Source organism: Oncorhynchus clarkii, chromosome 20, assembly GCF_045791955.1.
Source record: "Oncorhynchus clarkii lewisi isolate Uvic-CL-2024 chromosome 20, UVic_Ocla_1.0, whole genome shotgun sequence".
In the NCBI taxonomy this organism is placed as follows: Eukaryota; Metazoa; Chordata; class Actinopteri; order Salmoniformes; family Salmonidae; genus Oncorhynchus; species Oncorhynchus clarkii.
Window position 1 is genome coordinate 29,441,501 of NC_092166.1, and position 21,173 is coordinate 29,462,673.

At 42.5% G+C, this 21,173-nt stretch overlaps 1 protein-coding gene across 2 annotated transcripts in view; it reads left to right on the plus strand.

Annotated features, from left to right (window-relative positions):
- LOC139376171 (arf-GAP with GTPase, ANK repeat and PH domain-containing protein 3-like) overlaps positions 1-21,173 on the plus strand; it is a 222,046-nt gene that overhangs the window by 151,587 nt on the left and 49,286 nt on the right. For both annotated transcript variants that reach the window (XM_071118439.1, XM_071118438.1), the window contains exons 12-13: positions 5,675-5,848; positions 18,987-19,148. In XM_071118439.1, the coding sequence (XP_070974540.1) occupies positions 5,675-5,848; positions 18,987-19,148 (336 nt within the window). The remainder of the gene's footprint in view (positions 1-5,674; positions 5,849-18,986; positions 19,149-21,173) is intronic.

The window sequence follows — 21,173 nt, forward strand, 5'->3', positions numbered from 1 at the left end:
CCAAAATTGGTTTTGTGAAAGTTCCAAGAACATTCGTTAGGTTACGGCAAATGTTCTCATTACACAAAAAAGTGTCCACTTGTGCTGATGGTTGTACAGTGTTTGTATAAAACATTTGCCTGACGTTGCAAGAACATTCCCAGAACATATTCCGTCTGTTCTTTAAAGGTTCCCATAATGTTTCATTAGGTTGTGGGAACAGTCTGGTGGGAAGATAAGTTCCCAAATCACAAAAGCTGTTCAAATGTGCTGATTATTACAAATCTGCTATTTGGTTGCGAAAACATTTGTTTCTAGAATGTTCCCATAACACATTTGTTTTATGTCATTTAAAGGTTTGTAAGACATTTCTTTAGGTTCCCACAACACAAAATCTGTCCAGTTGTGATGACATTCTTGCAATGTTTGTATCCGGGTGCACAAAACATTCCCTCAATGTTCTTAGAATGTTATTCCTATGTTCCCAGAATGTTATTTCTATTTTTTGTTTTGAACAGTCCACGGAGGTTCCCTTAATGTGTTAGGGATATCTTACCGTTGAGGAAGTTAGTTGTACAACACTCCATGTACTGTAGAAACATATATGTCAATTATTTGGAATTGCATGCCATTTTATTAGACATTTATTGTACATTCCTGTGCCACTGGGATGGGACTAACACCAAAATAAATGTGTTGCTTCATAGCCTGTGTCTTTCAAAAGATAGGATAACTAAATCTAGAAAAATAAGTATCCTCTATTGTTTCTTACCCTACCAATCCTGTTTACAGTGTATACTGTACAGTTGGGAGGTTTTGACTGTTGTTTTCCCTACAAACTTGATTTCAGAAATCATGTTAAATTATTGCTTGGCAGATTGCGGTAAGGTGTACATACATGTGCATATGTACTAAGACATACAGTGCTGTGAAAAAGTATTTGCCCCCTTTCAAATTTTCTCTACTTTTGAATATTTTTTTATACTAAATGTTATCAGATCTTCAACCAAAACCTAATACTAGATAAAGGGAACCTGAGTGAACAAATAACACAACAATTGCATACTTATTTAATTTATTGCATAAATAAAGTTATGCAACCCCCACTGCCCCTGTCTGAAAAGTAATTCCCCCCCTTACACTCAATAACTCGTTGTGCCAAATTGAGCCGCAACGACTCCAACCAAACGCTTCCTGTAGTTGTTGATCAGTCTTTCACGTCGCTGTGGAGGAATTTTGGCCCAGTCTTCTATGCAGAACTGCTTTAACTCTGCATCATATGCGACTAACCGGTGCGACTAAGAGGTTTTTATCCCGGCACCACATGGCAAGGTCTCTGACCTCCTTCCTATAGGCTGTCTCATTGTTGTCGGTGATCAGGCCTACCACCGTTGTGTCATCGGCAAACTTAAGGATGGTGTTGGAGTCGTGCCTGGCCATGCAGTCATGAGTGAACAAGGAGTACAGGAGGGGACAGAGCACGCACCCCTGAGGGGCCCCCGTGTTGAGGATCAGCGTGGCAGATGTGTTGGTGCCTACCCTTACCACCTGGGGCGACCTGTCAGGAAGTCTAGGATCCAGTTGCAGAGGGAGGTGTTTAGTCCCAGGGGCCTTAGCTTAGTGATGAGCTTTGAGGCCATCCGATTTCAGTACAAAGGGAAATCCACTAGAAACGTTAGGATCCTGGTGGCGCACCAGACTAAGTAGCCTACATCATTGGTGTAAAGTAACTAAGTAAAGAACTTTGAAGTGCTACTTTATTTGTTTTTTGGGGTATCTGTACTTTACTTTACTATTTTTATTTTGGAAAACTTTTACTTTTACTCCACAACAGTTCTAAAGAAGTATGTACTTTTTACTCCCACATATTGTCCCAGACACCCAAAATGCTCTTTATATTTTGAATGTTCAGGCAGCAATATGGTCCAATTCACGCACCTATCAATATAACGCGTTGTCATCGCTACTGCCTCTGTTCTAGCGGACTCACTCGGCAGGGTAGCCTAGTGCTTAGAGCGTTGGACTAGTAACCGGAAGGTTGCAAGTTCAAATCCCCGAGTTGACAAGGTACAAATCTGTCGTTCTGCCCCTGAACAGGCAGTTAACCCACTCTTCCTAGGCTGTCATTGAAAATAAGAATTTGTTCTAAACTGACTTGCCTAGTTAAATAAAGGTAAAAAAAAAAAATTGTGCCCCTGGCTGTCCGTAAATATATTTTCTTAAACAAGACAACCGTGTCGTCTGGTTTGCTTAATACAAGGAATTTGATGTATACCATTTCCTTTTACTCAAGTATGACAATTGAGTGATTTTTCTACCACTGTACGTACATTTAACACCAGATACTTTTAGACTTAACGTTTTTTTCAGAACCAATTTAATTGAATCCAGACATGATTGCTGAAAAATGTTTAGGGAACGTTATTGGAACAATAATTTCATAACATCACATTGTGACTTTATAAGAGTAACGGGGAACGTTTCCCTGCATAGAGATCCTACAAAATCTAAGCTTCCCTGCTTGTTGATATAGGTGTCTCGGATGACATATCCATTAATGTTATTGGAACATTCCAGTAATGTTTTCTCAGAACCAATTGAATTGAATCCAGACATGAATGATTAGGGAACGTTATTGGAACAATCATGTCATAATGTCACACTATAACTTAATGAGAGCATTGTGGGAATATTCCCTACTTGTTGTTATGGGTGTTTTTAAAAATAATATCTCCATCAACATTAGAAGAATGTTCCCGTAATGTTTTCTCAGAACCGTTTCGATTGCTCTCACAGTATGTTCTAAAAACATTACTGCTATATTGTGTTATTAAAATACTTGGAAACCTAATGAGAATGTGTGGGGAATGTTCTGTGGTGGATGTTATAGATGCTGTGCACATAACATTCCAAGAATCTGTCATTGTAAAAATATATGTATGGGAAAAAAACTAACATTTTGTTGTCAAAAACATTCTTGGAATGTTAGGGAGGTGACCAAGAACCCGATGGTCACTCGATGGTCACTCTGATATAGTTCCTCTATGGAGATGAGAGAGCCTTCCAAAAGGACAACCATCTCTGCAGCACTCCACCAATCAGGCCTTCGTGGTAGAGTGGCCAAACGGAAGCCACTCCTCAGCAAAAGGCACATGACAGCCCACTTGGAGTTTGCCAAAAGGCACCTAAAGGACTCTGACCATGAGAAACAAGATTCTCTGGTTTGATGAAACCAAGATTGAACTCTATGGCCTGAATGCCAAGGGTCATGTCTGGACTAAACCTGGCAGCACCCCTACAGTGAAGCATGGTGGTGGCAGCATCATGCTGTGGGGATGTTATTGAGTTATGTTATTGGATGTTATTGAGCGGCAGGGACTGGGAGACTAGTCAGGATCGAGGGAAAGATGAACGGAGCAAAGTAAAGAGAGGCCCTCGGAGGGTGAACCTCCGCCCCAGTCTAACAGGACAATGACCCTAAGCACACAGCCAAGACAACGCAGGAGTGGCTTTGGCACAAATCTCTGAATGTCGGTGAGTAGCTCAGCTGGATCCCGGACTTGAACCTGATCTAACATCTCTGGAGAGACCTGAAAATAGCTGTGCAGCAACACTCCCCATCCAATTGGCAGAGCGTGAGAGGATCTGCAAAGAAAAATGGGGAAAACTCCCCAAATACAGGTGTGCCAAGCTTGTAGCATCATACCCAAGAAGACTTGAGGCTGTGATCACTGCTTCAACAAAGTACTGAGTAAAGGGTATGAATACTTATGCAAATGTCATATTTCCATTTTTTTTTATATACACTTGTACAATATTATATTTTTGCTTTGTCATTATGGAGTATTATTATTTGATTAGGAAAATAAACTATTTTGTACATTTTTGAATAATGCTGTAACGTAACAATGTGGTAAAAGTCAAGGGGTCTGAATATTTTCAGAATGCACTGTATATTAAATATACTAATAATACTAAGCACTGTTCGATGATGGCACTATTTTCCAGGCGAATTTTAAGGCATTTTGTTCTAATCTGTTGTAATCTGTTCTATCCTGTTCACTAAATGTGATGATTTTTCTCTCACTTACAGTCTAGAAAGTTACATTTTTTTTAATAAATGTTTCCTGGGGTTCGAACTCCCCTTCCTCTCTTTCTTCTCTCCAATGCCCTGATTTGGTGATGCTAATTCAGCCAGCACTCCCCAGCATGGTTCCCCCTCTCTACTCCCTTCTTTCGCTGCAATCCCTCCCTCCCCTCTGGGACCTGAAGATAAATATTCCCGGGCCCAACAAGATAAACACTGATACTAATTAGACATGATTATGTGAATTTGATACACTTATTACTCCCGCTAATGAGAAGGACGTATTATCCTAACAAGAGCGCAGCGCCGCTTAGTTTACTTTACACACGGCACACATTACAGTATATCTAGCAACTGTTGTTGTTGTTAAACTTCAATCACATTTTATTTTATTTTATATAAAGTCTTGTAATTGTGAAATAAAAAGGCCCTGCCGTGTGTGCTGTTTGTCAGTCAACTTATTACAATTAATAAAATAAATATAGGACTTTTACCGAAACAAAGTTTTTGACTGCTACCCTCTCATAAGTCTTTGCTCTGAGTATATTAAGTCTGTTGCTAAATTATTGCTTCTAGTCTATCATTTTTTGGGGAGAATATCCAGCAGAGATTATAGTATACTTGATTACTCTCTTTGTTTTTAGTACAGCCTAAGGAGTTGGTCGTATTGTTACACTTTCACTCTATTATCTCTAGTTGGGCTTAATGTGTGGTAACGAACTCTCATGGGCAACTTTTATAGTATGTCTTTATTTATTGCACCTCTGACAATAAAAACCCATACTTGATAAGGCTGTTGATTTACTGATGAATACCATGTAGATAATTGACCTAATCAACCAAGGAGGACTTATTTTGGTTATTTTGATTTGTGAATTAGTGTCGGGAATAGTTAATCAATTAAGTTTTAATTGACATCATTTTGGTGCAAAAGAAAATCATTATTATAAGCTTAATTTAATAAATAAAAAATACAAAATAAATATATACACTCTAGATGAAAATATGCATTCTGTGGAACTATAGCTATAACTGTAGAAGAAGTCAAGTCAGGGTCTATTGTGTTGTGTGGCTGTCGAGACTGGAACAGGAGGGAAGGACCCCACACTGCGCTGCCTATCCCATGAATTAGTAAAGGGAGGCAGGCAGGGAGGCATCCGTGGCTTGCTTGATTGGAAGTCTGTGAGAAAGAGGGGACCTGCCTGCCGACGGCGGGAGAGATGGATGTGGCAGTCAGAAGGATGAGGCGAGATAATTAGCGATCAGTGTATCTTGTTAATTAAGGGCTAATTAGAGACCGATGCAGAGGGAGAGGGGGAGATGAGGGGAGGCAGACGGGTTAGGAGGGTTTACACATGTAACACAGAGAAAGAACACAAGGAAGGTGGCGGCAGCATTGTGCAACTTTACTATGCTGGATCATAGCTTTCACCTGGACTCACCTTGTCGGTCTGTGTCATGCTTTATCCACTCAGTGTATATGGCTTGTTTGATGCAACATACACTTGGATTTACAAAAGAGACTTCTAACTTCAGTGAAATGCACCTCCATGTACAGGTATGCATTACATTATTTTAAATTCTCTTTCTCTCTCCCTCTCTCTCCAGGTGCGCCCCATTCTAACAGCAATACATCACTCCAGTCAGAGCGTTCGGTCAGCGGAGGAGGCCTGGTGGGCTTTGGTGGCAGTAAGGACAGCATGCACCAACGCTCCTTCTCTGTTTCCAGTGCCGACCAATGGAACGAGGCCGTCATCAACACCAGTGCAAGCACCGGGGCCGGTGAGACTGACGAGCATCCCCCCCCTGCCCTCTTCCTCCATCCTTTCTCCTTGTTTTCTACCCTCATTCTATCTTCCTCCTCTCCACTCCCATTATTTTCTCAATGAAGTCTCAGCCATTCAATGTAATTGAAATAGACAGACACACAATGAACAATAGAAAACATCCAGAACAGATCTGGTGCAGTCATATCAGTGTTGGTACAACAGCTGTGCACGGGGTCGAATTCATTAGGCCACACTGTAGCAAAATGTTTTGCAACAGAAAGCTAAAATGAGCATTTCTTATTGGGCAAGTTCAGGTAGTCCCTCATTGTTTCAATCAGTTTTCGTCCGTTTGGTGCCTAATAAATAGGACCTGGAATTGGTGGAATATAACAAAGCTTGTTTTCGTAATGAGGTGATCAGGGCTTTGGGCGCTGTGACTTTTTCGTGTATTGTTATCTGACAGAAGCGAAAGACGACGGCGGAAGAGAGGAAGTGAGCGAAGGTTATTTGCCATCCCGGCACCCTCACTCCGCTCCCTCCCCATCATAGAGCCTTGTCAGCGCACTTGAGTGAAGTAAAATAATACATTCGCTATGCGTGTCGGCTCCTCTCTCTCTCTCTCTCTCTCTCTCTCTCTCTCTCTCTCTCTCTCTCTCTTTCTCTCTCTCTCTCTTTCTCCCCCCTCTCTCTCTCTCCGCAATAGGAAAATGAATGCTTTCCGGGGTACCATTCATCACCAGTTATTTCCCCTCTCTTTGTGGTTGGCAGTAAAAAAGCACTTAAATGCACATCAACAGAATAACAGTCATTTCCATGCATGTTTGCACTCTGCTAGTTCTCATTAGTGCGGTTGCGGCGGCGGCCCTCTCCCCACGGGCTCCCAGGGGCCCCGGCAGTTTAAAGAGCGCTCTTTACGAGCGCTGCTGGAGTCCAACGCTGCGTTGCGCGTACGGCCTCGTGGTTCCGCAGACGAGCCCCGTCTCTCATTTGGAACTGCCAAACGATCAATTCTGCCTGGACGCAGGAAGGCAGGCACTTCTATCATCACCCACTACCCCTCTCCTCTCCCATCAGCAGCATGCCCAAAGCAGAATTACTTAGAGGAGAGAGCGTGGTGGGGTCCTCTCAAATAAATGTGTGGCTGTGAATGTGTGTGTGTGTGTGTGTGCGTGCGTGCATATTTGTGTGTTTTCGCATGTATTTTTGTGTCTGTACTCTAGGCTACATGCGTTGTGCATGTTGTTTAGCACGTGTCTGGTGAATGTTGATGTGATTTGTATATGTGTATTGCCAAACACCGTGCTGTCATCCCAATCTATGGACACTACTTACTAAACAGCCAGCTAAAATCTATTTCCTTGTTTGGTAAACTAAGAGGACTTGACTTCATATTAATATAACTCATTAGCTACCATCTAGACTTCTCCTAGACCAGATTTACAATTCCCTCCATTACTCTCTTTTTTTTCAATTATTTAAATGGTTCTCTTTAAGGTAACCACGAATGAGCCAAATGAGCTGAAAATGATAGATACATTAGAGAAGTCAAATCAAAGGGTAAATATGTTACTTTGTCCCCTATTCTTGCGTTGCCAATTCCATACAATGGGGAAATTCAGAAGGGCTTTAAAACTTGAAAACAAGTAGACTTTAAGGACATTTTACAAGCATTCTTTGAGTATGCCGTACATTAATTTGTAAATAGAGAATCTGAATTAAAACATGTTAGCAGGATACGGTCATCCAATATATGTGACTGGAGGACTAGAAGGTAACAACATAATACTTGATTTAATTGTGACCCCTTTATTTTTTTCACTCTAGTGGTTTCTTCAATAATCAATAGGTGGGCGGTCCACCGCTCAGAACCTTCATGTTTTACTATTTGAATAGACTTCAATACGCCCCCAATCACTCCGATATCCTTCGTCACGGTTTCAAGTCAACATAAAACACTGTCCTTCTGGGAAGCCAAATGAATATAGAAAAAAAAGCTGATAGGCTGAAGTATAAAATGTATTTTAGCCCAGGTAACCATTTCCATATCATTTAAAGGATGTCCTCATTTGTAAACCTATTGAGGGAGAGGCAGAAGGAGACGCATGGGGAGCTCGCTACGTCTCTTGAATATTGAACGCAGCCTTTTGATTAAATCTCAGCCGCATTTTGTCTATTGCTTCGCAATTCAAGAGAACACTCTTAATCTGGACCCGCACAGGGCTTGTTTTTTCCCTCCTTCATATACTTTACGCTTTACGCCTAGATTCAATGAGAAATAGACTCAACCCCTCAATATGTAGTGTCCTGCTAACATGGGGGCATCTGGGAAACAGGAAACAGTTTGACCAAGTCTGAGGGTGTGAGAGTTATTTATTTATTTTACACTGAAGTATGTATGTTTTAAAGGTATTCACCCAGGCTTCTCTGGTGAAGGTATTTCAGTGCGAAGGCAATGCGTAAGTGAATGCAGGACCAGGTAGTTCTGTTCGTCAGGTTCCCTCACTGGGTACTGCTGTAACTCCACTCTGCCCTCCCATCGGGTACTGGAGAGCGTGTTGCATGTGGAGTTTGATTTCCACGCCAGGTCCGTAATGAAGTTTTACATTTAGTTTTAAGAGAGCAGCAGAGCGTGATCAGGCCTTGATTAGTGCATTCTAATTGAGGATAATAAGGGGGAAGCGGTGATTGTTTCAAAAAAATTTTGCCATTAATTGCAGCCGATGTCGTTGATTGAGGACAGGCAGTGAGCTGCTGCTGTGTCAAGTGACCTACCGGCAAAATCACAGTGCTCCCAGAGCCTCTCGAATTACGCGTTTACAAATGAAATGAAAACTTCTCTCTCTCATTCTGTCCCTCTATCTTTCTCTTTCACTTTCTCTCTCTTTTCAACTCTCTATGGCAGTTAGCGAGCTGTTAGCCCTCTCTTTGTCTCGTCCACAGTCTTTGTCATGAAGCATGTTTAAACTGTCATCTCCCTGGCGGGAGTGTAATAAACTGTAATCACAGGTTAGCCCTGATACCTATTCCACAGTACCCGCATGCCCAGGAGAGGAGAGCAGAGGAGAAGCTGAGAGGGGCTGCATGGCACTTAGCTGAGAGGAGAGAGATACTCGTGATCCTCAGCGCGCCTCATTACCGCTGTTCGCTTCCTCGCTCTCTCGCTCCCGACAGCCCCTCATAACCACTAGCTAATAACGCCAAAGTGAACTCTCTGAGCGGTTCATAACAGTCGGCTACAGGACCTCCATTTTAAACAGAGAGCCATTCGGCGGCGCCGTTCCTGCTAAGTTTTATTATGGTAAATTGAATGTGATCCATCAGATTTGGATCGCTTTGAATTGAGGATGACTTCAGATGAGCCAGGTAATCTCTGATACAGTTCAGGGCTGGCGTTATGGGCGGGCCTTACGGGGCCCGCTCTACTGTATCTCATTGCCCGTCCAAATAAAATGATTAAAATATTGATAATTTATTTGACCAAGATGCGCACCGACAGAAATACGCATCAATCTCATATAAATCATCAGAGCGAGCAAAACAGCACCCCTCTGTCAGTATGTGTATCCCATGTATCTGATGCTGTCTGGACAAAAAGAGTATGCAAATTAAACGCTAAGGACGGCAACATGTCATACTCTTTTTGTCCATACAGCATCAGATACATGGGTTACATATAGTAAGTCAGAGGGGCGCTGTTTCGCTCTCTCCGATGCTTTCTCTGGTGAGATAGTAGTTTCAGCCACTTGCGAATTGAAGGAAAGTTGGTGGGTGCGTAGTGCACTGTTTGGACGCTGGAATTATTTTTTTGGACAAACGTGCAAAGGTCACCTACTTTTTGAAGTGATTTGTTTGACCTCCATGCTGGTTGTGTTTGACCATCATGACTGGTTGTGTTCATGCCACATTAAAAGGTAATTTTACAGTTAAATGACATGTATTTACTATAAAACCCACTCTAGTATCACTAAAGCAGTCAGTTGGACTGCTCATTGTTTTTTTTTATTACTCTGACATTTTTTAAGTCATGCCCCACTCTGTCCTTGACTTCTCTTTAAAACACACTTTCGTTGTTATAACCAGTTTTGGGAGGGCATGTCATTTTTTAAATGCGTTTCCCCCATTGCCCCATCCTTCTTACGACAGTAGAGCCTGCTCCTCTCCTTCTCCCGATAGTTGAAGGTGCCGTGCCCAGTTGACAATCACGCCGATAATTGCCTCAAAACTGAACCTAAACTATACCAAAACTAATTTCACACATGTAGCAACAGATTCAATAAATGAAGTAAGGTATGATGGGGAGAAAGGAGAAGAAAGGGCGAGTTGATTATGCGAGGGGAAGTGAACGATGCATAACTATGTAATCACCCATTGTGAATGAAGAACAGGGCGGGCCATTCTATTGTATTGATCTATTCTGATTATAAACTGAAAATGGTGTGGACCCTCTATCAGTCCACCAAATCCAAGCAGTCTTATCAGTCCACTCTGGCCTAGTACAAAATGAGCGTGTACATAATTTACAATGGCAAAAAGACCAACACTAATGGATGCACATGCTGTGTTATCGTTGCTACGAAGTCTGAATGGAAATGACTTCGATGGTGAGGAAGAAATGAATCATTATGACATCTCTGATGATTCTGAGCCTGAGCCTGAGCCTGAGCCTGAACCTACACCTCTGAAGCCTAAGAGCTAAAAAGCCATAACGGTATACACTGAGCAGTTGCCACCGCCCGACGAGATCAGAGAGAGGAAGGGACGGTACTGCTTGGATAGAAAAAGCCGGTGACAATGTTACGGGCCGATTATCAGCACAAAATGTCATCGCTGAGAGAGCGTTGCCGTACGTCTTAATTAAAAAACAACGGAGGCAACGCGCACACCAGCTTTGATTGTTTATGTGACATGGACACACTCCAACTGATGGCGTTGTGTGAAGACGTACACCATGTAAGCACGAGCTGACAATAATTGACCATTTCTGACCACTGTCATATCTACACTTATAATCATTATAATGCCATTATTGCTTTGGTGCAGATTGTCACTATTATCAAGTACACTTGGCGCTTACGACGACGTTTAGGCTGCTGATGTTTCCATCGTTTGTGTTATTTGAAACAGATGTATTTTGTATTCTAATGTTACTGAAGACCCTCACAAACACAACCAAATTATTATTTTTGCGATAGCACATATGAAATGTATTAATTACACCCTTAGAATGTTGCAGTCAGAATGCTCATTAGCTTGAAAGGGGGGGGGGGGTCCCTCGAGGCTCAATGGCTCTAGTATGGAAATCAAATGCCTGCCCGACTGATTCGTCCTGGCGCTGGCCCTGATACCGTCGCTAGTGGAAGTCTACACACCTCTCGCACAGTCTTCACATTTTGCTGCCTTAAAATGGGATCTAAAAAGGGATACCCCCCCCCCCCCTACAGAGCTACAAAACCTAATCCGCATTTTCAGAGGGAAAGAAAAATGATAGAACATTTTCAAAATGACTAAGAGATATAAGATGAGGATGTATTGATTGTGTGTGTCTGAACACCACAGGAGTTAATACTGGGTGGAATCACATGTGAACGCCATTACAGCTGTGAATCATTTTGAACAAGATTCTACCAACCTTGCACAAGTCTTAGGGCAACATACTGTATATCCGTTGTTTTTGTCCCAAACTTTTGTTAGGAATCATTGATGGACAGCTATATTCAAACCTGGACCATTCAGGAACACTCAATACCTCTTGGAAGGCCATTTTGTCTTTGTCTTTGGCATAATTCCAGGGTTAAGTTTCCTGATGACTAAGGCAGATTTTCCTCTAACTTTTTACCTAGGCTTTGCTCCTTTCATATTTATTTTGGCCCTGTCAATCTTCCCATTCTCTGCCGGTGACGAGCATAGCCATAACGTGATGCTGCCACCACAGTACTTGAAAATACAAAGGGATTGACAACATTACATTCACTCCACATTACTGGCTTGGCAGTGGATGGCAGTGAAAATGGATGGCAGTGAAAATGTCAATTGAAATGTTAAGTATCAAGGACCCCAGCCACCCGAACAACAGCCTGTTCATCCTTGCTACCATCTAGAAGGTGGAGACAGTACAGGTGCATCAAAGCTGGGACAGAGAGAATTAAAAACAGCTTCTCTCTCCAGGCCATCAGACTGTTAAACATTCATCACTAGCCGGCTACAACCCGGTACTCTACCCTGCACCTTAGAGACTGCTGGCATAGTCATTGAATGACTATGTGTACATTTGGGACAAGTCTCTGAATGTCCTTGAGTGGCCCAGCCAGAGCCCGGACTTGAACCCAATTTAGCTCGTCATGGCCCAGTACATCACTGGGGCTCTGCTGCCTGCCATCCAGGACCTCTACACCAGGCGGTGTCAGAGGAAGGCCCTAAAAATTGTCAAAGACACCAGACACCCCAGTCATAGACGGTTCTCTCTACTACCGCATGGCAAGTGGTACCGGAGTGCCAAGTCTAGGACGAAAAGGCTTCTCAACAGTTTTTACCCCCAAGCCATAATGGTTACCCGAACTATTTGCATTGTGTGCCCCCCTAACTCCTCTTTTTACGCTGCTGCTACTCTCTGTTTATCATATATTTATAGTCACTTTAACTATACATTCATGTACACACTACCTCAATTGGGCCGACCAACCAGTGCACCCACACATTGGCTAACCGGGCTATCTGCATTGTATCCCACCACCCGCCAACCCCTCTTTTACGCTACTGCTACTCTCTGTTCATCATATATGCATAGTCACTTTAACCATATCTACATGAACATCCTACCTCAAGCAGCCCGACTAACTGGTGTCTGTATTTAGCCTCGCTACTTTTATTGCCTCGCTACTGTATATAGCCTGTCTTTTTACCGTTGTTTTTATTTCTTTACTTACCTATTATTCACCTAATAGCTTTTTTGCACTATTGGTTAGAGCCTGTAAGTAAGCATTTCACTGTAAGGTCTGTTGTATTCGGCGCGCGTGACAAATAAACTTTGATTTGATAGTCATTGAACACTGGTCACTAATGTTTACGTACTGTTTTACCTACTTTATATTTATATACTGTATTCTAGTCATTAGTCATCCAACGTAACTACTACCATAAACACATTTTCTATTCATATACTGTCCGTACTGTCTATACACAATATATATATAAATACAATGCCTTCGGAAAATGTTCAGACCCCTTGACTTTTTCCACATTTTGTTAGGTTACAGCATTATTCTAAAATATAATACATTGTTTTTTCCCTCATCAATCTACACACAATAACCCATAATGACAAAACAAAAACTGTTTTTTAGAAAATAAAATTATTTATACACCTGTATTTGGAGAGTTTCTCAAATTTTTTTTGCAGATCCTCTCACGCCAATTAGATGGGGAGTGTTGCTGCACAGCTATTTTCAGGTCTCTCCAGAGCTGTTCGATCGGGCTCAAGTCCGGGCTCTAGCTGGGCCATTCAAGGACATTCAGAGACTTGTCCCAAAGCCATTCCTGCGTTTTCTTGGCTGTGTGCTTAGGGTCATTGTCCTGTTGGAGGGTGAACCTCCGCCCCAGTCTGAGGTCCTGAGTGCTCTGGAGCAGGTTTTCATCAAGGGTCTCTCTTTACTTTGCTCCGTTCATCTTTCCCTCGATCCTGACTAGTCTCCCATCTTCCCTCGATCCTGCCACTCAATAACATCCCCACAGCATGATGCTGCCACCACCATGCTTCACCATAGGGATGGTGCCAGGTTTACTCCAGATGTGACGCTTGGCATTCAGGCCAAAGAGTTCAATCTTGGTTTCATCAAACCAGAGAATCTTGTTTCTCATCGTCTGAGAGTCCTTTAGGTGCCTTTTGGCAAACTCCAAGCGGGCTGTCATGTTTTTTTACTGTTGTCCTTCTGGAAGATTCTCCCATCCCCATAGAGGAACTTTGGAACTCTGTCAGAGTGACCATCGGTTTATTGGTCACCTCCCTGACCCAGGCCCTTCTCCCCTGATTGCTCAGATTGGCCAGGAAGCCAGCTCTAGGAAGAGTCTTGGTGGTTCCAAACTTCTTCCATTTAAGAATGTTGGAGGCCACTGTGTTCTTCGGGAACAGTAAATGCTGCAGACATTTTTTGGTACCCTTCCCCAGATCTGTGCCTCAACACAATCCTGTCTTGGAGCTCTACAATTCCTTCGACCTCATGGCTTGGTTTTTTGCTCTGACATGCACTGACAACTGTGGGAACGTTCACCTACTCTGTGTCTCACAAAGACACAGCGGTTGGAACCAAAAATCGCACATTTGGACTCCTCAGACCAAAGGATTTCCACCGGTCTAATGTCCATTGCTCGTGTAAACTGTGGGACTTCATATAGACAGATGTGTGCCTTTCCAAATCATGTCCAACAATTTAATTTACCACAGGTGGACTCCAATCAAGTTGTAGAAACATCTCAAGGATGATCAATGGAGACAGGATGCACCTGAGCTGAATTTCGAGTCTCATAGTAAAGGGTCTGAATACTTATTTATTTTTAATACATTTGCAAAAATTTAATTTTTCAAAAAGGTTGTCATTATGAGGTATTGTGTGTAGATTGATGAGGAAAAATACATAATTTAATCTATCTTAGAATAAGGCTGTAACGTAACAAAATGTGGAAAAAGTCTGAATGCATTTTTATAGTGTGTATATACAGTACAAGTCAAAAGTTTGGACACAGCTACTCATTTAAGGATTTTGGTTTATTCTTTCTATTTTCTACATGTTAGAATAATAGTGAAGACATCAAAACTATGAAATAACACATATGTAATCATGTAGTAACCATAAAAGTATTAAACACATTTAAATCTATTTTAGATTCATCCAAGTAGCCACCCTTTGCTTTGAATTTGAGCTTTGCACACTCTTGGCATTCTCTCAACCACCTTCATGTGTTAGTCACCTGGAATGCTTTTCCAACAGTCTTGAAGGAGTTCCCACATATGCTGAGCACTTGTTGGCTGCTTTTCCTTCACTCTGCGGTCCAACTCATCCCAAGCCATCACAATTGAGTTGAGTTTGGGTGATTGTGGAGTCCAAGTCATCTGATGCAGCACTCCATCGTTCTCCTTCTTGGTAAAATAGACCTTACACAGCCTGGAGGAGTGCTTCAGGTCATTTTCCTGTTGAAAAACAAATGATTGTCCCACTAAGTGCAAACAACATGGGATGTCATATCGCTGAAGAATGCTGAGGTAGCCATGCTGGTTGTGTGCCTTGAATTCTAAATAAATCACTAACAGTGTCACCAGCAAAGCACCATCACACCTCCTCCTCCATGCTTCACAGTGGAAACCACACATGCGGAGATCATCCGTTCACCTACTCTGCGCCTCACGAAGACATGGCGGTTGGATCCAAAAATCTCAAATCTCAAATTTGGATTCATCAGACCAAAGGACGGATTTGCACCGGTCTAAAGTCCATTGCTCGTGTTTCTTGGCCCAAGCAAGTCTCTTCTTCTTATCGGTGTCCTTCAGTAGTGGTTTCTTTGCAGCAAATCGACCATGAAGGCCTGATTCACGCATTCTCCTCTGAACAGTTGATGTTGAGATGTGTCAGTTACTTGAACTTTGTGAAGACTATTTGGGCTGCAATCTGAGGTGCAGTTAATTGTCGATTTCTGAGGCTGGTAGCTCTAATGAACTTATCCTCTGCAGCAGAGGTAACTCTGGGTCTTCCTTTCCTGTGGCGATCCTCATGAGAGCCAGTTTCATCATAGCTCTTGATGGTTTTTGCGACTGCGCTTGAAGAAACTTTCAAAGTTCTTGAAATTGTCCGTATTGACTGACTTTCATGTCTTAAAGTAATGATTTACTGTCAGTTCTCTTTGCCTATTTGAGCTGTTCTTGCCATAATATGGACTTGGTCTTTTACCAAATAGGGCTATCTTCTGTATACCACTGCTAGCTTGTCACAACACAACTGATTAGCTCAAACACATTAAGAAGGAAAGAAATTCCACAAATTAACTTTTAAAAAGGCCTACCTGTTAATTGAAATGCATTCCAGATAACTTCCTCATGAAGCTGGTTGAAAGAATGCCAAGAGTGTGCAAAAGTGTTATCAAGGCAAAGGGTGGCTGCTTTGATGAATCTACAATCTAAGATATATTTTGATTTGTTTAACACTTTTTTGGTTACTACATGATTCCATATGTGTTTTTTCACCGTTTTGATGTCTTCACTATTATTCTACAATGCAGAAAAAATGTGAAAATAAAGAAATTAGTAGTTGTGTCCAAACGTTCGGCTGGACTCTGAATTTACTCGTTCTGATTTAGCTAATTCTGATATTTCTTAATACTGTAGTTTGTTTGTTTTTTGGATTATGTGTGTATTGCTAGATATGACTGCACTGTTGGAGCTAGAAACATTATCTTATCTCTGCACATCTGTGTACACAACCAATAAAAGTTGATTTAATACTGCAAGACAACACCGCAAATACATTTTTGGCCTCAATTAAAAACTACAGGTTTGGGTCAAATCCAATAAAACACAACACCGAGTAAAACCCTTTGTACCTTCAAGTATCGTGGAGGCAGCATCATGTTATGGGTGTGCTTGTCATTTGCAGGGACTGGGGAGTTTGTCCGGATCAAAATAAATATGAAAGGAGCAAGGCCCAGGTGAAAAGTTAAAGGAAAGCCATCTGAAAACAATCTAGACATCTTAGTTTCCAATTATTTTAGTTTTTTTACATTCAATAACATTTTTTCACTTTTTAAATGTGGAGTAGGTCCCTTTTTAGATGACGTTTACATTCACTCTGCACTATAAAAAATAATAATTTGGTGGGTGATAATATTTGTCCTATTTCACACATGTACAAGTGTGTATTAATATGAATGTGTGTATTGGAAATGCGTTTTTTGCATGTCACAACTCTCCCCGAGAGACCCTCGGAGAGTGGGTTCACGGCGTTGCTCATTTATGTGTATGCGTGGTTTAACAGCCTCTTATCAGTGAGTAATAGCATTTTGTCTACACACAACTATCAATGGCGTTATAATAGTTTGTAATCATATGGCTCCAATGGATGTAACTTGACAGATTAACATATTTCACCTATTGAGTCAGTGACAGGGAAGTCTGAGCCAAAGACAAACGGCAATGTATTTCAACCTCATATTTGTTTTCCGTCGCAAAACGTTTTGCTACGGTGTGCCCTGATGAATATGACCCATGTTTCAGGTGCAGGCAGAGCAGCGGATCATGGGTCATGTTCCACAACATTGGGGGCAAAAATTGATAATTAGAAGTATTTATGACACGACGGGGCCCCCAGAGGGGAGGCCTCCCCTTTCACCTCAAGCCACATTAAACAAATGCTGCCTGTCATCATCCAGAGTTGAACAAGGTTGGAGGGGTGGGGCCCCTTCGTTCTCCTCTCAGAGCTGCCATACGGAGCTGTGCTGGCGGGACAGACGCTGGGGTAAAAGGGGAGGGAGGGGGGTACTCTGTGGACCCCTGTGCCCCCAGCTGTCTGCGCCCAGCTAATGACTGGTCTCAGGGGGGTTGTTGTGGGAGAAGCAGGGAAATTGAAACAGACGCCACGGCTACATGTATGGCTCTGCTGCCATTCAAAACCACCCGGTGAGTAGAGGAGGGGTGAGCGAGGGAGAGGACTGGTGATGTAGTAGGCTAGGTCAGCACTGAGCATCACAGTCACTATATACTTTATTAAACCAGCAGCATCTATTAAGGTGCTATAATCAATAATCAGTCTTTGTTGTTTTTTGTGTCTTTCCTCTAGACATTTGTCCATGTTTGACTATTATCTATGTGAAATAAGATCAAGAACAATCAAAATGTAAATATTATTCTGATAATTCAACTAGCAGGTATACTAGCTGTATCGGTGGAGACACATGATGCATCGTTTTTTGATGTACATCAATGATAACTAAAAGAATCCCAAGCATATATGTATGCCTAATAGTGTGTTAGTTCCTATATTTGTGATCCCACGCTCCAACCTGGCCGCCTGAGGCCTTTTAAAGATCTCCAGTATCCTCCACTTTAACATCCTTCACCCCCTGCTGAGCCCATCCCACATCCCTCTCCTCCCTCCAACACAGCCCCATCTCCCATAAGGTAATGACCAAATTAGGCCTAATGTCTGATGTTGTACACTAGTGGCTAATGGCACAACCAGCGACAGTGGCGGCATTAGAGTATGTGCAACTGGCAACAACAACAGCAATAATCCCTGATCCAAGCCGCCTTCTCTCTTGTCTACCGCCCTCCTCCCCTGCGGCTGGGAAGGTGCGGAGGGAAGAGGGAAGGGAAAATGAATGGCGTTTGCCACACTACAATGAGCTTTTGATGGTAGACAATGGAGGATCCTGCCTGCTCTCCACACGGGGTGGTAGGAAGAGAGCAATATGGGGCTCATGGACTGGCCCCGGCCCTCGCTGCCTCCCTCCCTCTCCCCGACCCCTGAGGCCCCCGGCCCCCATCTCTCCCAGGACTCATAATGGCATCCTGAGGGGGAAAAGAAGAGGGAAAGTGATGTCAAATGTCAGGAAACCAGAAAGATGGCAAGCTGACACCCCCCTCCATCCCTTCAGCCCTCTATCCCTCTCTCTCATCTCTGCCCAACGGTGGCGCAGGTTAATATCACATTTATAAAATACCTTACCAGAAACTAAGCTGGCTCTTAGCCCCCTGTCAGTCACTGACAGTCATATAGAGAGCTTGGCCTGAGGCTAACCTAACTAACCATTTGTTAGCTGACCTGCCCCCCATACCTGTCTGTCTTTCCTTCATCTGCTCTAAAGCCACAGCAGTATAGATACTTTTGGATCGCTAGTATCGGAGTGCTGGGTTGACATCTTTTTCATTGTGATCACTTTGCGTTCATTTGGTTGGTATGAATTAACACTGTCTGGTATTTTTTATAATACATGGTACATCATCACTAGTCAATATCTCATGAATCATAGCCTTCCGTCTTTCCCTTCTAGAAATCCAAATGTAATATGTTTCTGTGAGCGTATTTACACAGTATCAAACATCTTGTACGTAACCTGTCAAAAGTATAGTTGATTTCTCTTACTGATCAGTGATTTTCTCCGTCTTTCCACAGCCAACGGGATGGGCGAGCCCCTAACCTGCAGCTCTGGAGTGGGCAGTGCCACCAGTCCTAAGCTGGAGCCTCCCCCCTCACCTCACGCCAACCGCAAGAAACACAGACGGAAAAAGAGCACGGGCATCACCAAGCCAGACGGGCCGTCTGCAGGCAATGAAGGTAAGCCAGAAGTTAGGCTAAGAGTTCTCGAAGACACTCGTTCTGCAAACTCGTCAAAACAATCTAAAACCAGTCAAAACATTCTGAAACCGTCTGCAACAATACAGAAACATTCTAAAACCAGTCAAAACATTCTGAAACCGTTTGCAACAATACAGAAACATTCTAAAACCAGTCAAAACATTCTGAAACCGTCTGCAACAATACAGAAACATTCTAAAACCAGTCAAAACATTCTGAAACCATCTGCAACAATACAGAAACATTCTAAAACCAGTCAAAACATTCTGAAATGGCAAGCTTCCTGAAAAAAAGGTGCAAACTTAGTACATCTGGTTAGCATACCTTATTGAAGTGCATGTCTATGTATAGTCGCCCCTAATGTTTAGCCATAGTGTGAACCAATCGCCCTGAGCTCCAGTAGCTGTGAATCTCTCCTCAGCTCAGCAGGGGAGTGGCAGCCACCCCTCTGCCCAATTAATAATGATTCTCCAGTCTGATGATGAATGGACAGCTCTAATTGGATGGCATTGTGAAAACACAGTCCCATCTCTAAGGCCATAAAACTGATGTCACTGGAGCCAGAGATGATCAATCAACATGATTGATACGCTGCATAGCAACAGCGTTGGCACCGACGCCTCCTTAATGACGCTTAGTATTTATAATCATTACGCTTTTATAATGGTTTCACTGACACACGCCCATTCCAGTTTGAATGGGACCACTGACCACATCGTTTCAAGCACGGATCACCTTCACTGTTGTTGATATGTTGGTACAGTAGTTTCAATGTCAAAGATAGGTTAGTGTGGTCATTGTGCTTCTCTATCTCAGATATTTGGACCTGTCTTGGATCGTTCTTACCCTCTGTTTTTCTGTAGGAGTAGAGAGGAATGCTTTGTATTGATTTGACAGTATTTAACATACACTGAGAGTACAAAACATTATGAACACCTGCTCTTTCCATGACATAGACTGACCAGGTGAATCCAGATGATCACCTATGGTCTCTTATTGATATCACTTCTTAAATCCATTTCAATCAGAGTAGATGAATGGGAGGAGACAGGTTAATGACAGACAAAAGATTTAAGTACCTTTGAGTGGGGCATGGTAGTAGGTGCCAGGTACACCGGTTTGTGCCAAGAACTGCAATGCTACTGGGTTTTTCACGCTCAACAGTTTCCCATGTGTATCAAGAATGTTCCACCATCCAAAGGACATCCAGCAAACTTGGGGGTGTGCAACTCAAAATTATATATACAGTGAACAAAAATATAAACACAACATGTAAAGTTCTGGTCCCATGTTTCATGAACTGAAATAAAAGACCCTCGAAATGTTCCATGCGCACAAATTTGTTTACATCCCTGTTACTGAGCATATCTCTTTGGCCAATATAGTCCATACACCAGACAGGTGTGGCATATCAAGAAGCTGATTAAAAAGCATGGTCATTACACAGGTGCACCTTGTGCTGGTGACAGTAAAATGACACTCAAAAATTAGCAATTTTGTCACACAACACAATGCCACAAATGTCTCAAGTTTTAAGTGGTGGTGGTGCAATTGGCATGCTGACTGCAGGAATGTCCACCAGAGCTGTTGCCAGATAATTGAATGTTAATTGTTTTACCGTAAGTCGCCTCCAACGTCGTTTTATAGAATTTGGCAGTACGTCCAACCGGCCTCACAACCACAGACCACGTGTATTGTGCTGTGTTGGCGAGTGGTTTGCTGATGTCAAGGTTGTGAACAGAGTGCTCCATATGGTATGGGCAGGCATAAGGTACGGACAATGAACACAATTGCATTTTATCGATAGCAATTTGAATGCACAGAGATACCGTGAAGAGATCCTGAGGCCCACTGTCGTGCCATTCATCCATCCATCACTTCATGTTTCAGCATGATAATGCACTACCCCATGTCGTAAGGATCTGTACACAATTCCTGGAAGCTGAAAATGTACCAGTTCTTCCGTGGCCTTCATACTCACCGGACATGTCACCAAATGAGCAT